General features: G+C 37.5%; 1 protein-coding gene across 4 annotated transcripts in view; it reads right to left on the bottom strand.

The window, feature by feature from the left end:
- Positions 1–27,519, bottom strand: part of YLPM1 (YLP motif containing 1) — a 67,463-nt gene that overhangs the window by 11,287 nt on the left and 28,657 nt on the right. For 2 of the 4 annotated variants that reach the window (XM_061181054.1, XM_061181058.1), the window contains exons 5-18: positions 22,254–24,353; positions 19,499–19,619; positions 13,662–14,082; positions 13,456–13,548; positions 12,052–12,247; positions 11,455–11,573; positions 10,404–10,558; positions 7,021–7,083; positions 6,617–6,736; positions 6,224–6,400; positions 6,053–6,136; positions 5,681–5,764; positions 3,294–3,374; positions 43–94 (exon numbers count right to left, since the gene is read on the bottom strand). In XM_061181054.1, coding sequence (XP_061037037.1) covers positions 43–94; positions 3,294–3,374; positions 5,681–5,764; positions 6,053–6,136; positions 6,224–6,400; positions 6,617–6,736; positions 7,021–7,083; positions 10,404–10,558; positions 11,455–11,573; positions 12,052–12,247; positions 13,456–13,548; positions 13,662–14,082; positions 19,499–19,619; positions 22,254–24,353 — 3,866 coding nt within the window. The remainder of the gene's footprint in view (positions 1–42; positions 95–3,293; positions 3,375–5,680; positions 5,765–6,052; positions 6,137–6,223; positions 6,401–6,616; positions 6,737–7,020; positions 7,084–10,403; positions 10,559–11,454; positions 11,574–12,051; positions 12,248–13,455; positions 13,549–13,661; positions 14,083–19,498; positions 19,620–22,253; positions 24,354–27,519) is intronic. The other 2 variants (XM_061181056.1, XM_061181057.1) reach the window with 2 other exon arrangements.

The raw sequence follows: 27,519 nt of genomic DNA, 5'->3' as shown, positions 1-27,519 counted from the left end.
ATCAGGTATCACATATAAAAACAGGAAAAAGGAAATACCCACCTAGCTTTGCCTCAGATGTGTCCATCTCCCATTTGCTTTTCGGAATGTAACCCTAAATCGTACACAGAGAGAAGCTCGAAGGGTTAGAAAGAGACACATACATGCACATCACTTTTGAATTGGAAAAGCATTAAAACTGGGAATGGATTCAGTTTCCACTCACTATTTATAAATATATCCTGAGGGAAAACACAGTCTCATTATCTTTGAAGAAACTGAATTACCAAATTCACCAAACTTCACTGCCCAGATTTCAGAATAGTCACTTTAGAATAGTATCATGAAGGCGCTTGGAGGCAACTACAGTTCAGGACACACAACTGTAGTCTGAACAACAGCTATATAGCAAATACGGTAAGAATGTATGGTAGTTACTGTGCTCAATTAATATCATTCAGAGTAGCAGAGAATTTATAATACTAGCTAGGTTATTTTCTAAATACAACTGCTATTGTTGTATTTAGTATATAGCAGCCATTTAGTATATAGTAGCCATGAGGTCCAAAAAGTGTTCTTCAAGACAGTTACTTTATATTCCAGTGTACTTTTAGATACTCAAAAGAAGGGAGAAAACTTGGTATCACTGAACACAATTATGAAGTTCAACTTCATTTTAAAATGACTCAATCCATTTACCAGTTAGATCTTACAAAGACTAATTTTACTGAATCAATTTCAGAGCATTACTTTTTCATCAGTTGGAAACTAGATTATTATTTCTGATGTCTTTAAAAAAATTACATCTTTCTATTATATGAAAACCCAGAAATCTCCACAGGCAATTTATATCTTATTTAGTAAAATAACTGGGTGGTTTATTTCAAACGAAGTCCTACATAAGATTTTCAAATTTCACAATGTACCTATTTAGCTATATGTAGTAAGCCTTTCAGTTTATTCACCTAGCAAGTGTATGCTTTTTCCACATAATTCACTGATTCCCCCTTTCCTTCATTTGGACTCTGTTCTCTATTAGGTCTTAACATACAGAACTTTAATATTAGGACTTATTATATAGGACAGATTCATCAAAGGTGTCAGCATCTTCTTTTAAGAATCCACATATCTTTCTACTATTGGGAATGTTCAAGTTCATAGAATAGACTGACACACAGGTAAAGTTGGAAAGTATGTTGAACATTTCATGACAATAGCTTCTGTGTTAAGAGTGTACTAGAGCATCATCATTCTTCCAGGAAATCTACAGGTTTTATACATTTCTAGTCTTTAAGCCAGACTAATAATTCAATTTCAACTAATTAGGTAGTATTTCAGATTATAAATTATACCATCCTTTCCAAATACATGTTTAGAACAAACCAAGACAAAGGCTGAAATGATGGTGCTAAAAGTTTAGTACTGATGGAATTTGTACAGTTGTATCTCAAAAACTCATCTGAAAACCTTAAACATCACTAGAATAATATATTTATAAATTCTGAGTCAGATCTATGAGGTTCAATGAAGCACTAAAGAAGACAAAATATCATACCAATGATCCCCCCAAAGGAGTCTCTTAACCAAGAAAAGTTTGGATTTCACCCAGCTATAGTAATCAGTACAGAGTAGAAAATGTAAAGTTCAGTGAAAATTCCATTAAAATGGTCTGAATGACACAAGACTTGCTCTTAACCCTTTCCAAGGGTCAATTCTCCAAGAATCTTTTACTCTTGGAATAGAACCCAATAGTAGAAGATCTCGATTCTGCATTTTGAAAAAAGGTTAAGAGAAGTTTTATAACATAAAGATAAGCAAAATGAGTACATTAATTTCCCCCTGCTGGAACCACCCTTTTCTTCCTTAAAACTTAAAATCATCTTCTCACTGTTTGAAATATTAGGCTACTTGGAAATAAAAGAGATAGTTCAGCAGGGTAGAGTTCTAAGGCTTCATTGCCATGTTTCTGATGAAAAAATATAGTATTACAGTGTGTTTCACTTTTAAAAATAATAGTACATTCAATTAAAAGTTCCAAGTTTTGACCTACACCTAAGCAAGTCAGATGTTATGAACCATATGCTGAACTGAAATCTCCACAAAAGGAAGACAGAGCTTCAGAAAGCTAACATTAGAGACTTCTCACATGATCGATTGCTAGTACGCACGCTGCAAGTAGCTAAACTGGTCATTAGCCACATTCCAGGACAGCGTGGACCTTTAAGTGAATTTCCTGCCTACATCTTAGATCATGTATGTCAAAATACAACCTAATTAATAAAAATACTTTGTTTAAAGAAAAAAAAAACATAGGAGACTCAAATGCCATTAACTTTAAAGCTTATTTTTTAATCCACATATGAAATCTAGGAATGTAGAAATTGACACCATCTCTATGCAAACACACAGTTTCTATTCAGAGTCCTCTATAACGCACATGGGTTGATGGGACCACTCCTTAGAGAGAATGTATTCTCTAGGGGTTAGGAATCAGGGTTCTCGCTTTGCACATTTTCAGAAGACTATGAAAAGCAGCTTTAGCAAGGGCTGAAGTATTAAATAAAACAAATAATATTTTGAACTTAAAAAGCAACACTATTCCAAGGCACTGCTCATCTCTGTACCCCATTAGCAAACACTGAAAATAACGTAAGTCTATAGGTCGCATATTCTTGAATGACAGGGTAAGGCAGACATCACTACAGAGGTGTGATCAAAAGCATTTACAGTAGGTACACGGGAACTTTGAATTCACACTACGTAAGCCTTTAATCAGCCTAAGCAAAATGCATTGCCTACACAGTCAAATCATTTTCCCCATCACTTAATAGGATAAAATGCGGAAGAACAAATCCAGCAGTCAGTGGCAACCCTCTGCCTCCTCATTCAATAAGTTCTTCTGCCTCAGTTTATAGAAAATCAATTTTGAGCTCTTATAGCAAAGAAGAGACAATTATGCATACATTGGGTAGGCTGTACCACATATTTGCTGGAATGTAAGAATACCCTTTCAAATGTAATCGATTTTCTTAAAAAGTGTATTCCCCTAGAGCCACCCACAAATAGATGAGTGAGTACAAGGGTAAGTTTCTTAGCATTCTAAAAATTTTCTTGTAACAACACAGTAGAGGGTTCTTTTCCTTTGGTCAGGGGAAAAATAAGAAGTATCCAAAAGTCTCCTTGAAGATGATTATGGAAACTTTTACCATTAAGGTGCATATCAACAATAGTCATCTGATCACAGAGCTGAATTTAAACCCTTAAGAATTTTAATAAAGAGACACTTTGTTCAAAGTGGTTGTTCTGTCTCCTACCAGTTCGCTTTCCTCTTCCTCTGCATCTTTCTTTTCATCCTTCTGTTCTTCAATATTTGCATCAAAATCTTCCATCTCCACCTACAATACCACAATAATCACACACAAAAAGACTGAGTTAACATTTAGGAAAATGTTGAGTCCCTCACTGAGATATGAAATGAGCACAGTTGCCCAGAGCAAGACACACAGACTTGCTGTTACATGCTAAGTAATTTCTAACACCCTAAACTTTGAAACAGAACTGACAGACAGGATGATATTCCTGCTTTTCATTTTCCTGGGATATCCATCTTTGTAATTCTCTGTGAAGTTGAGTATAATGATCTAAATTGATGGTTATCTGTTTTGAATGACAATGGATTACTAGGATTTCTTTTTAAAACCTTTAGCAAGTATTTTTTCAATCAAGTAAAACAGGTATGATTCAAATTTCAAAATGTAAGAAAGGGTATAGTGAAAAGTCAGATGATAATAGCTTGGCCCAGAATAGCAGCAATGCAAATAGAGAGTAGATAAATTAGAGAAGTATTTATAAGGTAAAACTGACAAAACTTGTAGACTGACTACATGGTGGAGGGATAGAATTAAACACTGGTACAAGGGGAAAGTAAAGAGTCAAAGATAATGGAGAGTAGAGAGTCAGGGTTTCAGCAACCAAGTGGACTGATGGATCTAATTACTAAAATAGAGAATGTGAGAAGAGGAACCGGTTTGGATGAATTACATATTGAATAGGTTGAGTTTGAGGTGTACTAAGATAATACATATTTTTTGGCAGAGAATTTGGAAAATAATGGTAGAATTATAAAAATCACCCATAACCCCTCCACACAGATATAATTACTGTTAAGATATTGATAAAATGCATTCCAGCCTTTACAATTTAATATTAAGGGCATGTAAGTGGCAATCCAAGGTACCAAAAAGCCTGATTATCTATACAGAATGTGCAGATTGAAAATAGAGCCTAGGATAGAGCCCTAAAGAACTCCAGCATTTAAGGACTGGGTAGCAAGAGAAGCCAGCAAAGGAGACTGAAAAGGGATGGCCAGAGATGCAAGAGGAAAACCAGGAGAAGGTAGACTCACAGAAGCCAAGAGAAAAATGGTTTCAAGAAGGTGGACATGGTCAACCATGTCATATGTGGCTGCAAAATTAAGCAAGAGAAGTGAGAATTGTCCATTGCCATGGAAATCTTTGGTGAGAGAGTCTCTAGAGAATGGCTGGGGCAGAAGCCAGAGGAAATGGGTTGGGGAGTGGCATGGGAGGTAAAAACACATAAAAATACAGTGACAACACTGAGTACAGATAACTCTCATTCACAGGAAGAGGTCAAATAAAACAGAAGTATATAACTGATTAAAAGAGAAAAATCTCTCCTTTTCCATAATAAAGATTTATTTATTTCAAACTAGTAATTGATTTAGACAAGAATTCGCAATCTGTGAAAATCTGTCGGGGAACAGGATATTAACAGTTTCAAAGTATCTCCCTACAGATTACTTATTAGGAAGAGAAAAATGCAGAAAAATTTGATGGGTATCACCTGAACCAAGTGATCAACACTTAAATCACCAATAATGAAATAAGACGACATCATATGACCCCTGATATGATGCACTGAGAACACAATGTCACTTACGTAGCATTCCTGCTAATGTTTAACCTAAAGCTAATCATGACAAACCCAAATTGAGGGGCATTCTACAAAACAGCTAAGTGGCCTATACTCTTCAAAAATTTTTTGTCTTTCATGACAATGACATAGCTGAGAAACCATTTTTTGTATTAAAGGACTGGATCCTGGATTTTAAGAAATTCTTATAAAGCACAGTATGGGAACAACTGGCGAAATATGAATATGGACTATATATGAAAGAATTCAGGAAATTTATATTACCTAATATAGTATCTTATCAATGTTAAATTTCTTAAATTTGATAATTGAGCCTTCTAGTTTTGTAAGAGAATGCCCTTGTTCTTGGGAGATATCTACTGAAATATTTAGGGCTAAAGGGTTTATGAGGTCTGCATTTTAACTCTCAAACGGTTCCACAGTAAGAGGAATAGTAGTAGTAGTAGTAGCAGTAGCAGTAGCAGTAGTAGTAAGAAGAGGAGGAAGAAGAAATAGAAGAAATCTAAATAGAGAAAAATGAGACAAAATATTAACAATTGGTGAACCTCAACGAAAGTCATGCAGGTGTTCTTATATTGGGTTGGCCAAAAAGTTTGTTCGGTTTTTCCATTATGGAAAAACCCAAACGAACTTTCTGGCCAACACAATACTATACGTGCAATTTTCTGTAATTTAAATTTTTTTCAAAGTAAAAAAAGGTGGGAAAAAAGGTCGCTTTTGCACTGCTTTCGAGCCAAAGAACGCTCACCTCTTCAATAGCAGCATCCTGCAGCAAAGAACGAATGTCCAGACGCATCATATGACGAGGTGCAGTTTCCCAGTGATCGGCCATCTAATTGAGAGATTCAGGAGGTCAAGTTATCTCTGGAAACTACTCAAAGAAAGACCAAGAGAATATCAAAGACAAATTTAACTAATACTGTGAAGTCTAACAGGCTAGTTCCAGGAAGAGCTAGGACACCTCGTACCCTTAGATACAAAGGGTAAGAAACATTTACTAAAGCAGATAGAAAATATATTTTGAAAGTAAAGGGGATAAATAAGAATTTCCAGACAACAGTGATGAAACAGGCAAAATGAAGTTTAGAATATTACACCCTCTGTGCTTCAAAAAAATCACCTTATTTATTTCTTTAAGCTTTCTTCCATGAATATTCCTCTTGCTACAAGTCTGGTTATCTGCACTCATTTCAGCCAAATACACCTAAGAAAGAATGAATAATGATTAGGCAAACAAATGCAGCACTTACATGATAACACAAAGTACTCTAAAGTTCTTTTAAATCTATACCTCAAATCCCTTGGTTTTTGCTGCACTCCAAAACTGGTCAAAATGTCTAACTCTGTCATTGATGGCATCCAGGATGATGAAAGGGAAAAAGCCATCATCCAGAGTCTTTTTGAAAGTTTTGAACATGCTGGTGCGGTAGGTTTCCTCCATCTCAGCTTCATATTCATATTCCATTACCTAAGATCCCCCAAAAGAGACACGGAGTTAGTAAAAGCAAAGAATCATCTTAAATCTCTTCCCTCGTTAGCATTTGGATAGAGACAACTTTCTAGTCTTTCCTTCATACCTGAGTACTAAAGTTCGTGTTCAAAAAAGCCACATTTCTCTCTGAACATGTTTTCCTTTCAATGCTATTTATGAATCAGGATGTAATCTGAGAGGAATATACCATACCTTTTTTTTCACTTTCTTTCCAGAATCTGGATCTTTTTCTTCTTTTTCCACTTCAGCGATGAAGTAATCATCCAGGCTTAGAACTCTGGGTGCAGGTCCTCCAAATTCTACCTCCTTATCCTAAGAATCATATATTCAAGAAAGTTAAAGAGAATTTACGGAATAAATTAATAAACGTGCACAAAGTTTTTCTTATGGCTAAATACCACGCAATCTTCTTGTAGTTTCAAATCAAGCAGGGGCAAAGTATCTGCCTAAGCAGATCAAAATTTATGAGATAGCATCTACCAGATGGGCCAACTAGAATGGATCAAATGGGAAATATCTGTATCAATATCATGTTACTTGCTAAGAAGGCAAGTGGCTAACAAAAGCAACTGATTCTTTCACTTTCCCATACTCACTCGAATAAGTTTCGCAACATGTGTCTTTCCACTGCCAGGCAATCCTCTCATTATAACAACAATCTGAAACACAATGAAAAAAAAAAATCACCCAGAGAAGATTTTTTTTCACAGTGAGATCTTAGAGTTAACAATGACCTATCATTCTCCAGGACAGACCAGATGATAGGCCATGAAACAAACCTTAATACATTTGAGAGCATAGGAATAATACAAAGCATGTCTCTGACCACAATGGAGTAAAATTAAAAATTTGGGAAATGCACAAGTATGTAGAAAGTAAACACCATACTCCTAAATAACCAATGGGTCAAAGAAGAAGTCAAAAGAAAAATCAGAAAATACTTTGAGATAAACAAAAATGAGGACACAACATAGGACAGTGGAAGAACAAACTAAACCGAAAGCAAGCAGAAGGAAGGAAATAGTAGTATGAGACCAGAAGTTAATAAAATAGAGAACCAAAGAAGTTAATAAAATAGGAACCAAAGCTAGCTCTTTGAAAAGAGCAACAAAATTGACAAACCTTTAGCTAGACTAAGAAAAAAGAGAGAAAATTCAAATTACTAGAATCAGAAAAAAAGAGGGGACATGACTGCCAACCTTACAGAAATTTTAAAAGGGTTATAAAGGAATACTATGAACAACTGTATACCAACAAAGTAGATAACTTAAATGAAATGGACAAATTCCTAGAAAGACACAGCCTACTGAAACTGACTCAAGAAGAAATAGATAACCTGAATAGACCTATGACAAGTGAAGAGATTTAATTAGTAGTCAAAAAACTGCCAAAAAAGAAAAGCCCAGGCCCAGATGGCTTCTTCACCGAATCCTAACAAACCTTTAAAGAAGAATACCAACTCTTCACAAACTCTTCCAAAAAATAGAAGAGGAAGGAACAACTCCCAACTTATTTTATGAGGCCAGCATTTCAAACCAAGCATATAATCTGATACCAAAACCAGACAAAGACATCACAAGAAAATTACAGATATCTCTTAGGATTATGGATACAAAAATTCTCAACAAAATACTACCATACTGAATCTAGCAACATATAAAAAGAAGTACACAACATGACCAAGTAGGGTTTATCCCAGAGATTCAAATTAATATCTGAAAATCAGTTAATGTAATACATTATATCAATACAATAAAAAACAAAAAAACTCAGTGCAGAAAAAGCATTTAACAAAATCCAACATCCTTTCATGATAAAAACATTCAACAAACTAGGAATGGAAGGGAACCTTCTGAACTTGATAAAGGACATCTAATGAAAACCCACAACTAACATAGTACTTATGGTGAAAGACTGAAAGTTTTCTTTCTAAGATCAGGAATAAAACAAGTATGTCCACTCTCACCACATCTATTCAACACTGTACTGGAGGTCTAGCCAGAGCAATGAGGCAAGAAAAAGAAAAAAGGCATACACATTGTAAAGTAAGAAGTAAAACCATCTCCATCTGCAGATTACATGATCTTATATATAGGAAAAATCCTAAGGAATCCACTAAAAATCTATTAGAACCAATAAATGAGTTCAGCAATGTTGAAGGATATACGATCAATACGAAAAAATCAATTGTATTTCAATACAACTGAACAATCCAAGAATGGAATTAAGCTATCTATACTTTCCTTTTTTTTTTTTTTGGCAGCACCGTGTGGCTTCCGGGATCTCAGTTCCCCGACCAGGGATTGAACTCAGGCCACGGCAGTCAAAGCGCAGAATCCTAACCACTAGACCACCAGGGAACTTATATCAATAATAACATTACACGTGAATGGATTTAAACAATCCAATTAAAAGGCAAAAATTATCAGACTGCATAAAAAAACATGATCCAACTATATGCTGTCTATAGGAAACATACTTTATTTGTGTCATTGAAAGACACAAACAGATTGAAATTAAAAGGATGGAAAAAGATATATCAACAGCCACAGGAAAGCTGGAGTAACTATACTAATAATAGATGAAATAGACTTTAAAACAGTGACATACATACATATACAGAGTCAAACTTCTGATGGAAATCTCCCGTACCATTTTATTTAAATGGAATCTAATTATTTTGCAATATAAGATAAATTTAAGAATGTAGGGGGCTTCCCTGGTGGCGCAGTGGTTGAGAATCTGCCTGCTAATGCAGGGGACACGGGTTCGAGGCCTGGTCTGGGAAGATCCCACATGCCGTGGAGTGGCTGGGCCCGTGAGCCACAACTACTGAGCCTGCATGTCTGGAGCCTGTGCTCCACAGCAAGAGAGGCCGCGATAGTGAGAGGCCCGCGCACCGTGATGAGGAGTGGCCCCCACTTGCCACAACTAGAGAAAGCCCTCGCACATAAACGAAGACCCAACACAGCCATAAATAATAAATAAATAAATTAAAAAAAAAAAAAAGAATAATAAGCTACATGTTTAAAAAAAAAAAAAAGAATGTATACATATGGAGGAAAATATGTCTAAACTAATCAAGTCTCCTAATTCTCCCTCTTTTAGTTCCACATACCATAAAACCAAATCCTCTTTTCCCTTCTTCAAATTGCAATTAATTGAGTTCTTATGAATTATTTTCTAAAACCTTCAACATTTTTTTCTGCCAAGCAATTAAGCTCTAATTTCTTAGATTCTATAGGGTAGGCAGTTTATGAGATTTTATGATGATTTGGAGATGGTAAGATGCCTTGAATCTGATATTAATACTACGTCACACGTGGAAACAACCTAAATGTCCATCAACAGATGAATGGATAAAGAAGATGTGGTACATATACACAATGGAATACTACTCAGCCATAAAAAGAATGAAATAATGCCATTTGTAGCAACATGGATGAACCTAGAGATTATCACACTAAGTGAAATAAGTCAGAAAGAGAAAGACAAATACCATGATATCACTTATATGTGGAATCTAAAGTATGGCACAAATGAACTTAACTACGACACAGAAACAGACTCACAGACACAGAGAACAGATTTGTGGTTGCCAAGGGGGAGGGTGGGGGGGATGGACTGGGAGTTTGGGATTAGCACATGCAAATTATTATATACAGAATGGATAAACAACAAGGTCCTACTGTATAGCACAGGGAACTATATATATTCAATATCCTGTGATTAAACCAAAATGAAAAAGAATATGAAAAAGAATGTATATATCTGTGTAGCTGAATCACTTTGCTATACAGTAGAAATTAACACAACATTGCAAATCAACTATACTTTAATAAAATAAATTAAACTTTTCTTAAAAATTAAAAAAAAATACTACGTCACAGAAAAGTACAGAAATTCTGTTCAGGATACTAAAAAGATTTCTTATCAGCTTCTAATTTGCAAGAAAACTAGTCATTTACATAGGACTTACTCTCTCAGGTCTGCTCTCTCGGCCAGGTGGTTTCAAAATATCATCCACATTCTTAGATTCAGGTTTCTTCTCAACCCGCGGAGCTGGAGGTGGCTGGTGGCTTAGTGAAGGAGCTGGCAGGGGCATTCGCTCCTCTGGGTAAGTTCTTCGTTCTCCTAGGATCCCAGCAGTTGAACAAATTACTATTTATACAGTAATTATTTAAAATTTTAACTCTCTCCACTCCTCCTAAGGTAACATAACTTATGGTGATTTGGGGGCTTACTTTTATCCTTAATTAAAGATAGTTTAAGATAATGTAAACCTATTGAAATCAAGAAAATGAAAAGATTTAGGTATGATCTCAGGCAAAAAGAATGTTCTGAAAAATACTGAATTCATCCTTGTTTGTATTAAACTTAGGAAAAAAGTTAACCAACAGAATATAGAAGAATAACATGTACTCCTGAATAGTCCTGAGTATGATTTATAGTCCGTCTGCATGTAACTTCTGCTTTACAATTTTGAGAACGAGTCACCAGCTTAGGAAAGCTTGTTTGTATAAGTAGGTGTGAATTTCTAGTTTAAGTGTAATTTATAACAGTGGAAAACTAAAAGCAACCTAAACGTCCAAAAATAAGAGTCATATATCTCATCCACTTGATGGATTATCATAGAGCCATTAATATAATAGGTTTACGTATGGAAAAATGTATATAGTACACAATATCAATGGGAACAAGCACAACAAAGAAACTGTATTTATACTTTGATTACAACTTCATTAATATGTGTGTGAAGAGAGAATGACAGGAAATATACAAAATTACAATAGTTGTGGTATGGTAGGTGGTTTTGATTCTAGCTTCCAAAATTTCTTTAATAATGTAAAAAGAGAAATTTACATTTTATTTCATCAATTACATGGCTATTTCTGGTGATAATGTTGTCACCTCTGAGAAATCTGTGAGTGCATTTTACTCTGAAAGTTTAAATCCATAACTACAATGGAAAGCATCTCATGTTGTTTTCAGTTCTCAGCATCTTTATAGTTAATAAGGCACTAATCTACCTCCAAACATGGACGGTCCTTCATAGGCTGGTCGGTCAGACTTCCGATCATAGGATGGCCTATCAAATCCCCCTCTTCTGGATGAGGAATGGTCTTTTTTGTCTCGATATGACTGAGTCCTAGAAGGTTTAACAGTAAGTGCTTTGGTAAATAAAAAATATATGGAGTTCTCTTATAATGCAACACCATTATCTGCCCAATTTTTTCTATGGGTACTTACTATACATAGTCAATACTTATATTTTCATTTTGCTTTCCCATTTAGATCTGCCTTGCATACACACATCCACAGAGCTCACAAATAGCAAAAATAAATTGTTTGCCTATTAATTAAGCAATGATTACAACTTTGTTAACAATACTCTTTCCTTTCCTTTCTGGCTATCTCCATCTCCCATTTAACTCTCTGGAATTCAAGCTCACAAAACTCAACCACCTAGTTTCCTGAAAATTGGTACTCTTCCCTCTCCAAATTATACACACACACGCATGAGAAAAATACATCATTTACTAAATTTCCTTTAACTACACTGACTTTTGCTGAACTTAAGTATATGGTAATTTGCACACCTGGCAAAGATATTTCTCATAGCATACCTATCATCTCGAGGTCGGCGTTCTCTGTCAAATCGATCCCGGTCATAGTCAATAACACCACGATCCCGGTCTCGATCTCTATGTGTCTCCCGATCCCTTTTGAAATCTCGATGATCTGCCATGACATTACTTTGACGATCAAAATAAGGCTCACGATCTCTGTCTCTATCATAACGATCTCGTTGGCCTACATGCTCTATAAAAACAATATAAAATAAGAACTATATCCCTTTTTTTCTGAAATAAAAGCAGAAATGTACAAATCTAAATTTAGAACTAGTATAAATTGTTGCCCTAAATTCAACTTATAAATCTTTTAGCTATATTAAAGGGAGGCCCACATTCTAAGAGGCCCTCTGTGAGCTGGCCCCTGCCTAACCCTAGTTCCCTCTCTGATCTCACCTCCTACTACTTTCCCCATCTCTTTGTGATGCAACCACACTTTCCTGTTGCTGAGACCTACCACCTGCTGTTCCCTCTGACTGGGACCATCTGTTTGCAGATGCTTCATGGTTGACTCCTTGTCATTCAGCTCTCAGCTTCACTGTCACAGGGGCCTCCTCTGACCACTCTGTCTAAATTAACCACCTTCACTATCCATCACATCAAATGTTTCATTGTCTTTATAATACATTCAAAGGTCTGAAACGATCTTGTTCATTTATTCTTTTTGTTTGTTTTTCCCATTAGAATGTAATTTCATAAGCACAGAAACTTTTATTTTTCTCATGTTGAATTCCCAGTGTCTAGAACAGGGATTAACAAACTTCTTCTGTAAAGGGACAGACAGTAAATGTTTTATAGGACATACAGTCTTTGTCGCAACTACCCCAGCTCTGGTTTGTTAGCATAAAAGCAGCTGTAAACAATAGCTAATGGGAGTGTGTCTGTGTTCCATTAAAACTTTATTTCTGGGACTTCCCTGGTGGCACAGTGGTTAAGAATCCGCCCACCAATGCAGGGGACACGGGTTCGAGCCCTGGTCCAGAAAGATCTCACATGCCACAGAGCAACTAAGCCTGTGCACCACAACTACTGAGCCTGTGCTCTAGAGCCCACGAGTCACAACTACTGAGCCCGCGTGCCACAGCTACTGAAGCCCGTGCGACTAGAGCCCGTGCTCTGCAACAAGAGAAGCCAATGCAATGGGAAGCCCGCGCACCACAACGAAGAGTAGCCCCTGCTCGCCACAACTAGAGAAAGCCCGCACGCAGCAACGAAGACCCAATGCAGCCAAAAATAAATAAATTAATAAATTAAAACAAAAAAACACAAAAACACAAAAACTTTATTTCTGAACACTGAAAAAAAAAGGGAGGCCCAGATAGTCTTACCAAAAGGGAAATCATATGATAATTTGGGTCCTAAAAGGTTTAAAAATACTGATCTCTCTGGGACTCCTACCTGTTTCAAAAGTTGATCTTTCAGGTAGTGGATCTGGACGCAGAGTTATTCTTTCTCCATAGGGTATCTGTTCAACTTTATTAGTGGATATGTCTGGTAAACAAAATCAGGGATAAAAACACTGTAAGAGTGAAGCTTAAGGAAGCCAAAGCTGAAGCTAACAATTCCTTTAGAATCCCAAATACAAATTTGCCACTTTCACTCACCTCGGCCATGGCCATAATCGACAGTCTGCTGCACTGGTGGTGGTTTGGACATTGGTGGCATACCCATAGGCACTGGGCCAGGAGGAGGGATGGAAGGGTGAACAGGTGGGGGTGGTAACACTGGAGCAGATGGAATCGTTGCAGCTTCAGGTTTAAATTCTGAATTCAGTCCTTGTTCATCATTTGTATCCCAGAGGCCATAGAAAGAATCTTCATCCCAGCGTTCCTGTTCCATAGCTGAAGTCTGTGGCTTTAACACTGGAGGAGGAGGTGGCGGCGGAGGAGGAGGGGGTGGCGGTGGCGGTATTGGGATAGGCGGCCTGGTCACAGGAACAGATGATCTTGCTGGTGGAGCAGAGGGTCTTACAATTGAACCTGGTGGTTTACCCATAGGAGGGGGTGGTCTATAGGACCCTGGAGGCTGGAGAAAAGAGTAAATGGCTTAACGAATGAGCATACCATCATGTTTTCACATATCAGTAGAAATTAAAATCTGGTTCTCAATCCATAGAAGAAAAATTTGATATATTGAACTTACTCAAAATTCAAAACTTTTTGTACTTTAAATTTAAAATACACCATTAGGGAGAAAATACGTGCATATCACCTATCTGATAAAGGACTTGTATTCAGAATATAAAAATCTCTTATAAGACAAATAGTCAAAAAAAAATGGGCAAAAGATTTGCATATATTTTTCCAAAGAAGATATATGAATGGCCAATAAGCCCATGAAAATATGCTCGACATCATTAGTCATGAGGGAAATGCAAATTAAAACCACAATGAGGTACCATTTCATACCCAGTAGAATGGCTATAATTGATAAAACAGACAATAACAAATGATGGCAAGGATGTAGAGAAACACAAAGACTCTTAGACTGCTAGTAAGAATGTAAAATTTCCACTTTGGAAAATGGTCTAACAATTTGTCAAAAAGTTAAACTTCAATTTACCAAATAATTCAGCAGTTCCATTCCTAGGTTTCTAACCAAGAAAAACATGCCCCCCCCAAAGACCTGCACACAAATATTCACAACAGCATTATTCGATAACCCAAATGTCCATCAACTGGTGAATGGATAAACAAAATATGGTATAGCCATACAACAGATTGTTACTTGGCAATAAAAAGAAATGAAGTACTGCTTCATGCTATAACATGGATGAACCTTGAAAACATTATGCTAAGTGAAAGAAGCCAGACACAAAAGACCACATATTGTATGATTCCACTTAAATTAAATGCCCAAAAAGGCAAATCTATAGGGACAGAAAGTGGATTAGCTGTTGCCTGGGACTTGGGTAGGAATGAGGATTAACTGCAAATTGGCACAAGGGATCTTACTGGGGTGATGAAAATGTTCTACAACTGGATTATGGTGATGGTTGGACAACTCAGTAAATTTACTAAAAATCACTGAATTACAAACTTAAAATGGGCAAATTAGATTATGTATATTATACCTCAAGTAGGTTGGTTTAAAAAAGGAAAAAAAAAATGTCCTCAACACTATCACCTCCTCCCTTCCCTGCAATGAACCACCCTCTTTTTCTTCTCCTTCCAGAAAAATTAGGGTGCTAGCCAATTTGATACAAATATCCCAGGCCCACCTCAAACCTACTGAATATCTGTGAGTGAGGTCCTGACATTAGTTTAAAATAAACAAAACTTCTGTAATTCTGATGTTGACCACCTGGTTAAGAATCTCTGCTATAAGCTATCTCCCCACTATGGTAACCTATCTCCTCCACAAAAATAGTGAATTTCCAGTGAGAGAAACAAACTCTAGCTAGCTCCCTCACTTCTATCTAATTGTCTGACTGACAATAGTAGTTTGTGGCAAGGCTGGTACCAACACACAACATCAGAACCGGGAAACAACAAAACAAAGATACCAAATGGGACATTTAGTAATCTCTCTGACAACCACCAAATGTCAACAGAAATGTATATTAAGGAAACAGTAGAATCTCTTGGTAGATAGGTTCTATTTACTTAATATTAAAACCCAATTGTCAAATTTTATTTTAATCTTTGCAATCAGAGATAATTTTAATCTCTGATTTGAACACTCTTTACCCATTTCTCTTATTTCTATGTTTCTGGTTTGTTCTATTGACAAACAAATTGACAGCTACTTTAGACCTTGGAAAGCCAACAATACACATTACTTATATATTTATTCATACACAGGCTGCGTGTTAAACTTTTTGAGTAACAAAATTACATTTTGGCTAATACGTAAGAAATATTATTTAACAAGAGGCCACCATAGGCTGGAGTTAAAGACAAATGACTATCAGGTAAATGATGTAAGGTAAACTTTAGGTTACGGCACTTTAAACTTCGTTAGGGAAATGCCTATACATGACAAAGCTACTGCGTCTGGAGCACAGCTATCCAGACATGCTTTAGATATCATAAGAATTCTGGACTATGTCTACAAATAAAAAGTGTTTTTTTCATATTACATAGTGAAAGCAATACATACATTTGTGAAAAACAGAACACTCCTACAGTGTTTACATGAGAAAGGATTAATATCTGTACCATACTAAGGATAACATAAATTAGTAAGAAAAACCTTAAGAGTCAAATAGATAAAATAGGATTTTTATAAGAAATGTAATTAACAATTATCAGAAAATATTCATGTTCACTAATTATCAAAACTACCAAACATTTTATTATTTTAAAAAATATTTATTTATTTATTTGGCTGCACCAGGTCTTAGTTGCGGCACGCAGGATCTTCGTTGCCGCACTCGGGATCTTCGTTGCTGTGTGCGGGATCTTTAGTTGCAGCATGAGGGATCTAGTTCCCTGACCAAGGATCAAACCTGGGCCCCTTGCATTGGGAGCGCAGAGTCTTAACCACTGGACCACCAGGGAAGTCCCATTACCAAACATTTTAAAACATTTTATTAAAATATTAAATCTTCCAAAAATATTAAGTAGCTGATGCTTGCAAGGCTATAGTATACTTGTTATATAACTATTTTAGAGAGCTGTTGGCTATATTATAGGAATCATTAAAAATGTCCTTGTTCTTTAACTAAAGTATACCACTATAGGAGTTTAAAAGTACTTTTAAGAAGTTATCTAAAATAAGAATTTGAAGCATAATGCATAGTGGTTTGTAGAAAATAAAGAATGCAGATGTAAGCTTTTATCTATAGAATGGGTAAACAACAAGGTCCTACTGTATAGCACAAAGAACTGTATTCAATATCCTGGGATAAACCACAATGGAAAAGAATATTAAAAATGTGTATATATGTATAACTGAATCACTTTGCTGTACAGAAGAAATTAACACATTGTAAATCAACTATACTTCAATAAAAAAAATTAAAACTAAAAAAAATAAGAATTTGATACAAAGACATTTATTAACATTGTATTAATAAAAGATTAGAAACAAAGGTTTAACTTTGTTAAATGGAATAGTTTTAATAAATTGTGCATCAAAAATAAAAAGCATGTAGCAATATCTTAAAATGTTTATGATTGATTTATCAAGTGAATAAAGCAGAAATGTGGATCTATAATCTAGAGCTTCTACTATTTGCTAAGAGAGTCAAAGATAAAAGATGTAGTTCCTATCCTTATGAAGGACAGGCAAGATAAGAGAGAAGGCAAGACAAGACAGAAAGCAAGACAGACAAGAAAACAGACAATCCAAATACAGTATGATAAGGGTTCTGACAGAGGCCCATAAGATGTTACAGGCGTACATGCGAGGGCAATTGTCTTACACAAGTGGAAGAGAAGATACAGAGATGAGTTCTAAAAAATAAACAAGAATTAACTAGTTGGAGGAGAGGATAGGAAGAGAAAAAAAAAGAAACTCTAGGTTTAGAGAACAACATGCATACGCAAAGGCATGGAGAAGTAAGAGCCAGTCACACTCACAGAATTGTCAGAAGCTCCATGTGGAGGGAAAGTAAAGAGAGGGAGTAGCAAGTAATGGTAAGCAGAGCTTGGGCCAGCTCAGGAAGAACATAGAAGGCCAGGCAAAAGAATCTAGATTTTATCCTGAAAGGAACACAAGAATACTGAAGCGTTCTAAAGCCAAGGTACAACATGGTGAGATTTATGTTTTAAAATGTCCATTTTGGAGACTTCCCTGGTGGTGCAGTGGTTAAAAATCCACCTGCCAGTGCAGGGGACGTGGGTTCAACCCCTGGTCCAGGAAGATCCCACATGCCACAGAGTAACTAAGCCCATGAGCCACAACTACTGAGCCTGTGCCCTAGGGCCCATGCACCCTAGGACCCGACGCCACAACTACTGAGCCCACGTGCCACAACTACTGAAGCCCGCGTGCCGCAACTACTGAGCCCGCGTGCTGCAACTACTGAAGCCTGCATGACTACAGCCTGTGTTCCGCAACAGGAGAAACCACCGCAGTGAGAAGCCCGTGCACCGCAACGAAGAGTAGCCCCCACTCGCCACAACTAGAAAAAGCCCGTGCACAGCAACGAAGACCCAACGCAGCCAAAAAAAAAAAAAAAAGACAGACATAAAATGTCTATTTTGGCCAGCAGTCACATCAGTGCTGCCTAAAGTAGAGTGTAGGGTAGTCCTAACTACAAAATGGCATGAGAGAACTTTTGGGGGCAATGGAAATTTTTTTTTCTTTTGGAATACATTTGTCAAAACTCAAACTGTGGGCTTAAAACATATGTAAATTATAACTCAAAATTTGATTCAAAAAATATTTTAAAAATAATCACTCTGGAAGCAGAATGAAGAATGGATCAGAGGGGAATGAGATGGAGAGAGATGAATTAGGGTGTTTCTGAAATAATCTAGGCAAGAACTGACAAAGGCTGGAACTGAGGTTGTAGGGAAGTGGAGGATAGAATACTTGAACAATATTAAAAAGATAGTAAAATTAATCAACAGAATGACTGAACACAGAAGGTTAGGACAGAGAAAAGAGTTAGGGCTGACTTCAGGTTTCAAGTTCGGGTGACTAGGTGATAATGAGGAGAAAGAACAAGTTTTCATGCAGGATGGTAATGAGCTCCATTTTAAATATGTTGAGTTTGGCAGGAGACACACCCAGAGAGAAACCCTGTAGGCAGATGGATGCATACACAGGCCAAGAGATATGATTTGGGGAGTCAACATCATGGTGGTTGCTGACATCAACAATTATGTCTGAGTGTTGTGTGTTAGATTAGGATGGAAGGGAACGTTGAGAAATGAAGAGTTAATCTGATGAAATGGTTCAGTAGTGTTTTTTTTCTCTCTCTCACTTATATTTGCATGATAACGTTTTTAAAGCCCATCACTGGCTTAAAGGTAAAACAACAACAACAACAAAATGAAAGCAAAACAAGGGGAGAGCTTAATCACACAAGTCTTTAACGTAGCTTCACTGCCTGAACTGGGGCACGATGTTCAACCCCTTCCCTAGCTAAGGACTAGTAGCCTGAAGAGGCAGGGAGACTACGAAGCTCACATGAGCAGGGCTCACAGGGAGTCCCTGCACTGTCCAAATGGAAAACAGGACTATTTGAACAAAAAGGATTACCAAGAATATTCTACAATTCTGTGAACACCAAGCCATATATATAGTTCAGGTGTGCTTGGTGTACTTATCAAACCCTGGGGAAAAAAGCATTTCTGTCACACTTTCGACCATACTCATAATATTTTCAAAGGTCCATTACCATTAGCTTTTTACTTTTCCAAAATTTACATTCTTTATAGAGGAAATTTATACTTATTGTAATACAAAAAAAAAAAAAAAAATCAAACGACATACAAACATACAAAGTAAGAACCATTTCATTTTCTGGGCACATATTTTCCCATACCGGATACATTCCAGGTCTTGAAGATGTATTCTGCAATCTCAAATCCTGGGGTGGTAGATGGTCAGGCATCTGTGGTTCAGACCCATAGTCCTTCATCTTTTGAAGCTGTTCTTTCTGTTCTCTGTAAACAAATAAAATTGCCATTGTACATAAGGCATGTGTTCTCCATTCCTAAATAACTATAATTAATATTGAAGAACAAAAAAGGAAACTAAAACCTTTTTTCAAACCCTCTACAGTGCCCATAAAGCATCTCCAGGGTAATACTCTCTTGCCTTTATGAGCTAACTGATCAGTCATCTACGACCTATAAAATAATGATAAATTATTGAAGATCTTCAAGGACCGATTCTAGAACCTGCCTCTTTAGTCTATTTTAATGTCTCACCTACTTGTCATGTTTTTCTTTCATCCAACAAAAATCTCTCTTGCTATTTTTTTCTTTGTTCAATAGTCTTTAGATAAGAGGTTGCAAAATGGTGGCACATGGGCCAAATATCAATGTATTTGGATATATATGAATATATAAAAAGGTTTTTTAAAATTTAGCTTCCATATTAGTTTTAAAATCTGAGCTAGCTGCCATTACTTACAAAGCAAAATAATATATTTTTCCATATAAATTCAAATTTTAAAGAGATCTGCAGACACTGGGCCTACATTCCCACATGCCAACAATCAGCTCAGAGGAGTAGTGGCTGCCTGCTTTAGATGAAGCAGTTTGCCACAGTCCTCACCAAACTCAGTAGAGTTACACTGGCCCGCTTTCACTCATTTTAGTTACCTGTCTGGTTCTTGTGGGCATTTTAATTTACAGCCCCTGCTGTATACAGTGAGAACAGTTGTCAGTCTAAACCTTTAAAACACTTCATACTCCTAGAGAGTAATTACGTAACTCTTCCAGTTTTTCTTTAAATCGCTGGTCAAATTCCCTTCACTTTTCCTTACAATGCCCACAGTAAACACATACAACATCTACCACAACCTCTTCAGACCTTTTACAATTTTCTCCCTACCATTTTGTAAAGTGTAATGACCCAAATGGACACAAAGTAAGGGTCAAGTATAAAAAAAGATTATTTTCTGCCTCATGTAAATCATACTATGACTTTCCCAATACAACGTGAGTGACTTGTATTTAACTATGACCACTCTTACCCATCACTTCACATATTTTGTTTTATTATGTGGCTTAGAAAGAGCTTTAAAAAAAGGATGATGAGGCACCTTGTATCCAGCATTTCTATACAAAGCAATAACGGGTGAAAAGGAAATTTCAAAAAGGAAAGGAAAGAAACCTTGGCAGCTTAGTAACACCAATCAGCCTGGTGTTCTCCATAAACAACATAGATTTTAGAGTTGGACAGACTGGGTTCAAATTCTAGGTTTACCAATTCTAGTAGCCAAGTGGTACTCTCTGAGCCTTAGTGTCTTTGGCGAAGTGGGAATACTATTACTTATCTTTGCAGGCCTTTGCGGTAAGGATTTGAGATAGGAGGATTGAGATAATACATGCTAAATTATCAGCACAGTGCCAGCACACAGTAGGTGTTAAATTAAAGGTGTCCATAATTTAAAAGTGAACAGAGAATAGCTAAATGTTCTATAGCATACTTTCCACATTTACTACTTTCTTCAGGAGTAATCTGGAAAAGTCAAATCTCTTAGAGTGTATCTTCTACAGACCACAGAAATCTGTTTTGTTTCCTGAGGCACCTGATCTTTGATCTTTACTTACAGGTATTTTTCCTCATTATACTTTTTTAGTCATAAAGCTTCAGTTATAATTTCAATTGGCATAATCCACAAATATAGACCAGAATTGAAAAATGAAAAAAACACAATACATTGGAATATATCAAAAACTAACCATTAATTTATTTTCACAAAACATTGCTAATTCCTAAGAAATTACTCAAAAAGTAATTTCTCATTGCAATCTGTCAGTGACTCCTAAATTCTCATCTCAGGATATAGTTGGTATAAGGATTACATGAATTAATACATACAAAGCACTTAGTACAGTTCCTGGTACATAGTAAGCGTGCAATAAATGTTAGCTTTTATTATTACTGCTACTAATGGGAAGCATTATGTAGATACCTATACATAGTTGGGTGATTGTAAATCAAGAAATCCAAATTCTATTCTCCATCTCACAAAGATAATATCTGATTATGTAGAAACAAGTAACATCCTCAAGTAGAGATATTGCTTCTAGTTATAATGAAAGATAAAACATCCCAAAAAGAAAGAATCAATAGTTAGATAAATCTGAGGCTGCTTCCAGGTAAACCATTCTTAGCTTCAACAGAGAAAAATATAAATCCTTCCAGCACTTTCCAAAGTTATACCAAAGATTAGTGAATATGAAGTCTATCAGATCTAATACCAAAGAACAAACTGCCTCAGGGGAAAAAAGGGATTTTACGTATGGGCTCCGTGAAATCCAGAGCACTGGAAAGTTGAAGTTTGAACTTGAAACAATCACAGGCATGGCATGTCGGCAACATATCTACAAAAGCCAAGAATGGCTATCAAATTTTCATATTTCAGGACATAAGTTTATAATTAATACAGTTCCTAAATATCCATCCTACCCTAAAACAGCACTCAATGACTAGAAATTAAAATTAAAATCATGTGGTAAGAACTTGAACAAAAATAATTCCATTCAAATATAACACATCATTTTAAAAAGAGCAGTCTGAATGCGGTTTTGACTAAAAGAAATGATCTTAAGTAGTTAACTTACCGAAGCATTTTCAGTTCTTGTGCAGCTTTCAAAATGATTTCATGCTGCCTCTGACTGAGAACCATTACCCCTCCAAGGCCTTGGTCAGAGTCTAAGTTTGCATCCGACCCCATCATTTCAGAAGAATGATGTGAGGAGGGCATATGTTCCGCCATGGGGGAATGTCTATCCACATCAGATGGGTACCATCTGTCTGACAATCGTTCTCTTTCCCAGTCCATTCTGTCAGGAATATAATCTCGCTTTTCCCGCCATGTATCTCCTCTTTCTGGGTACTCTCGGATCCTCAACTCACCCCTATCACGGAAATCTCGATCATACCCATGGTCTCGATTTCTTTCTTCTCTCCATCTATCATCCCGATATCTATCCACAGGTGGAAGAGGTGGGAGGGGTGGTAAAGGTGGAATAGATGGAATATCTCGTTCACGGAACTGTGATTCTTGTTCATCCAGTGGTCTCCCATAATCTCTGTCCCACTCATTATCCAAATTTCTATCATACATATCCATAGGTCTTCCGATCCGATCCACGTCCCTGTCCAAGTCCCTGCTGTAGTCCTCATCCATATCCTGATCTCTCTCCCAATCATCCCACCAAGGGCCTCGTCTATCTCCATCATGAGATCGAGATGGTGCCGAAAACCTGTCCTCTCTGTTATATGAATCTAGTGTATCATCTTGATAGTCATGTTCACATTCTCTCCAGTATCTCTCTCTATCCCAATCATCAAGTCTTTCTCGTTCCACTGGAGCATTTCTACCATCTAATGGGAACTCTTCATGCCCTCTCTCTTCTCCATGGTTCCATGTTGCCCTAGGAGGCTCATCTCGGTGATATGAATACATTTTTTCCCCACCATCTCCTGGTTCTGGTCTAAATGGACCTCTGTCACGACCAAAATCTGGTCTTCCCAGACCCCTTTCCCGACTGCCAGGCCCTCGAGGTGGTCCCCTCTCCCTGCTCCCTGCTCTTCGGGGTGGTACTCTCTCTCTACTCCCAGGTCTTCGAGGGGGTCCTCTCTCCTGACTGCCAGCCCTCCGAGGTGGTCCCCTTTCTCGGCTGCCAGCTCTACCCCTCTCCTGGCTGCCTTGCAGACCACCTGGCATTTTCTCCCGACTGCTTCCTGGCCTCACCAACCCTCTGTCCCGGCTGCCTTCTCCTCTACTCATCTTCTCTCGACTGTCTTCTCTTCTACCCATCATTTTATCACGAAAGTCTTCTTGCTTGACCAACCCTGGGCCACGGCTGATTGCCTGGCCTCTACCTCTATTTACTAGTCCTTTATCCCGTGTGTCTTCCATTCTGCTTTGCCCAGGACCTCTGTAAGATGAGCTGCTGCCTCGATTGCCTTCTAACCTATTATCTCTGTTATCTGGCCGAGGCAGCCCTTTATCTTGGTTGTTTTCTGAATGGGGCAGACCAATACCCAAAGGTTTAAAATCATTATCTGCAGTTAGTGATGATGATGTTGCTACTGCTGTTCCTCCCTCCATCCCCCCTGTTTTTGAGGGAAAAGTAGATTGAGAAGGTACAGGTTTATTTGCAAGGGGTACGGGCTGAGTAACAGCTTGGGCTTTGTCCATTTGAGTCTCCATACTTTGAGAATTCTGGTCCCAATTAGAAGGCTCTATGGGCCCTTCCGAGACTTCGCTTTTAGGTGGCTCTTGCTGAGAGTCGCTTAGATTCTCATTTGACTGAGCCGCCTTGGCATCCTTTACATCTGCAGCAATGGAAAATGCAGCTGATTGCATTTTAAAATTCTTCTGCTGGTTACTACTGGTGTCTGCTAATGGTTCTTTGTTTCCTGGTTCTGCTTGTGACTTAGGTTGCTGCTGATGTTGCTGTCCAAAAGCTGGTTTGGGGCCTTTCCACTGTGGTCCACTCTGTCGAGGACTGAGGGATGTATTGGGGGTAATATAGAACTGAGATGCTGGCCCCCGGGGAATCACTCCCCATTTGCTTTTAGCGCCCTCTGTTGGGTGACCTTCATATCTGGGTCTTGGCCCATCGGGGCGATTTCCTTCAAAACGAGGCCCTTTGGGTCTCGGTCCTTCACACCTTGACCCTAAATCCTCAAATCTTCGAGGACCATCAAATCTACAAGTAAAACAAAAGATATTACTCAAGACAGTAAAGCAGAAAAAAAAAAATTCTCCATGTAAAAATATTTAAGGCAATCTTGCCTTAGTATCTGTTTACAAAAATGACTCTTAGTCATTAAACAAACCCTGAGATAACTATATCTTAGAACCAGTATGTTAGGGTGGCAGAGCTCAGAAGGTCTCAGGACAAATCTCCTGCAGCAAGTCACTGATATACTGAATTGTTAAAAAGCAATTATAAATATTGTGCCTTAGTAGACAGAAAAGTCCACTCATTTCAAACAGAAAAAAAAGTCCTGTAGCTAATTCTGAAAGTACTTTTAGAGTTAAATTATAACTAAAAACTAAATATGAAACAATTAACAAGATAATATAGGATGATTATAGATACTGTTGGAGCTAACATTATCATCTTGACTAACTGACAAAAGTTTAAAAAACAGCAGCCAGCTATGTCTTAAGAGCATTCCCTGACATTTAAAAATCTGGACAGATATATTTTTGCTATGGACCCACTTGCATATTTGGTAAATATTTAGTGTATATCCTCTGTCAGGCACTATGCTACATCCAAGGGATACATGAATAAAATGTCTTCTTTGCCCTCAAAGGGTTTGCAATGGAAGAGAAAGAATCTAACTGTAAATAACTGCCAAAAGGTACAATGACTAGTCTATCTGCATATAATAAGGGCAACAGAGGAGAGAATGGTCAATTCTACCAGGGTGAAGGTGGTGCTCTCCAATAAAGGCTTTATATAATAGAAGATGCTTAAGTTAACTCTTGAAAAACAAATTCTCAGAGATCAGGTTAACAGAGAGTATTGGAGATGATGGGAGTGGGTGGCAAGGACATCTCAGGCTAAAGAAGCATTATGAGGAAAGGCAGAGAAACATATACCAGCATAGCATGTTTGGCAAACAGTTTAGCATGGCTGAAAGAAAGAGGAAACAAAGTCTAGGACACCTAGGAAAGGAGAAGGAGTGGAAAAGCAGCACACTAAGAGATAAGGTAAAGAGCCAGGCAAGGGTCAATCTCCAGAAGACCTTGTATACCTCGGTGGCATGGACTACTGGTACACCTCCAATATTCATTCCCCCTTTTTCTACAGTAATTGAGCCTCTCCATTATTAGCTAGACATAAGGATAGCCAGACTAAAGACTCTCTTTCCCAAACTCTCTTGCAGCTGGAACTTTTAGCCATGTTCTGGCCAATGAGCTGAGAGTGAAAATGATTTACACATCCTTCCAGGTTGTAAACTTAAAGGGAAGAACACATCCTTCTCTTCACCATTTTCTTTTTCATGTTGGCTCTGACATGGTGGTGAGGCATCCTGAACCATGTAGATAAGGGCAACATACTAAGAGATGGTAAAGTAACAAATCAGAAGGAACCTGGATTCTTGACACTGTAGAGCCACCATATAAGTCCTGAGAGAGAATAAACTTCTAACTTGTTAAAGCCATGTGACTTTGGATCTCTGTTACAACAGATGAATTAATTCAGCTGGGTAAGAAGTTGGAAATTACCTTAAGCACGTAGAGCCACTAAATATGACGTGATTTTTAAAAGATTTCTCTAGCAGAAAAGTAGTAGATGGATAAGTGGGAAAAGCTAATTGTAGATTGTCTCTACAATTTGAGTAAGTGAAGGTGAAGTCTGTTCTAAGGCAGTGATTGATATGAGGATGTAAATGAGGAGATAAAAGTGAGAGATGTGAAGGAAAGTAAAGCTGATAAATTTTCTAACAGGTGGGATTAAAATAATGGAAAAGGAAGAATTTAGGATGGTTCCAAGGTTTTTGGCTTCGGTGATGGTGATGCCCTTCATGCCTCTAATGAGAAATAAAAGGGTTTTTCTTTCATTTGTTAGGGAAATAAATGAGAGTAATAAATTCGGTTTCAGCAAAATATTAACTTCCTATCCCTGTGACATCAGTCTTTGGTGATCTAGAAATCTTAGTTTCAAAGGGAGAATGCTTCTATCAGGGGACACAACAATGACTCTGTTAAACTCCAGTTCAGACTGCCATCTGGACACTTTGGGTTCTGAATCAACAAGCAAAAAAGGGAGTTACTGTACTGGCTGCGGGGGGGGGGGGGGGGGGCGGGGATTAATCCTGTCGTTCAAGTGGAAATTGGGTTATTTCTACACAGTGAGGGTGAGGAGTATGTCTGGAATGGAGGAGATCCTCTAGGATACCCCTTAGTACTTCCATGTCCTGTGATTAAAGTCAACAGAAAACTACAATAACTCAATTCAGGCAGGGTTGAGAATAGCTCAGACCTTTCAAAAATGAAGGTTTGGGTCACTCCACCAGGCAAGGAACCAAGACCAGCTGAGGTGCTCACTGACAGCAAAGGGAATATGGATTAAGTAGAGGAAGAAGGCAGTTATAAATACCAACTGTAATTACATGACCAGTTGCTGAAATAAGGGCTGTGATAGTTATAAATATTTCTTCCTTAACGTTTGATATTAAAGGTTTAAATATATTTATTAGTCAAATATTTTTGATTGATTTTTCTTCCTTATCATCTAACATAAGATGTATTAATACTAGCTAGCTTTATATCTCAGAATTTAAGTTACAGAATATCAAAGAGGGGATGTAAACCAGCTAGGGAGAATGAAGATTTCCCCAAAGACAAAAAAGGGGCTTTATAATCTTTTCTGGGGAAAGGATTAGAAAATTTCTGGTTGTCCAGGGATAAATGTTTCATGTTAGACACAAAAATCTCCCCTGTGACCCACCCTAATAAGAAACATAGAAGAAAGAAAGAAACATGGCTGGAAAATGTACTTCAGCCCAGCCAAGTCGACACTATATAGAGTCATCGCAAGGAATTAAAAAATACAAAAACTCATGCCGCGGAGCGACTAAGCCCGTGCGCCACAACTACTGAGCCTGTGCTCTAGAGCCCAAGAGCCACAACTACTGAAGTTTGCGTGCCTAGAGCTGGTGCTCCGCAACAAGAGAAGCCACCGCAATAAGAAGCCCGTGCACTGCAACGAAGAGTAGCCCCTGCTCGCAGCAACTAGAGAAAGCCTGCGCGCAGCAATGAAAACCCAATGCAGAAATAAATAACATTAAAAAAATAAAAAAATAAAAATAAAAATACATAAACTCACTATAAACAGAGAGAAGGGGCTACCAGTA

Source organism: Eubalaena glacialis, chromosome 2 (genome assembly GCF_028564815.1).
Source record: "Eubalaena glacialis isolate mEubGla1 chromosome 2, mEubGla1.1.hap2.+ XY, whole genome shotgun sequence".
NCBI lineage: Eukaryota > Metazoa > Chordata > Mammalia > Artiodactyla > Balaenidae > Eubalaena > Eubalaena glacialis.
This window is presented reverse-complemented; position numbering and strand designations above follow the sequence as displayed.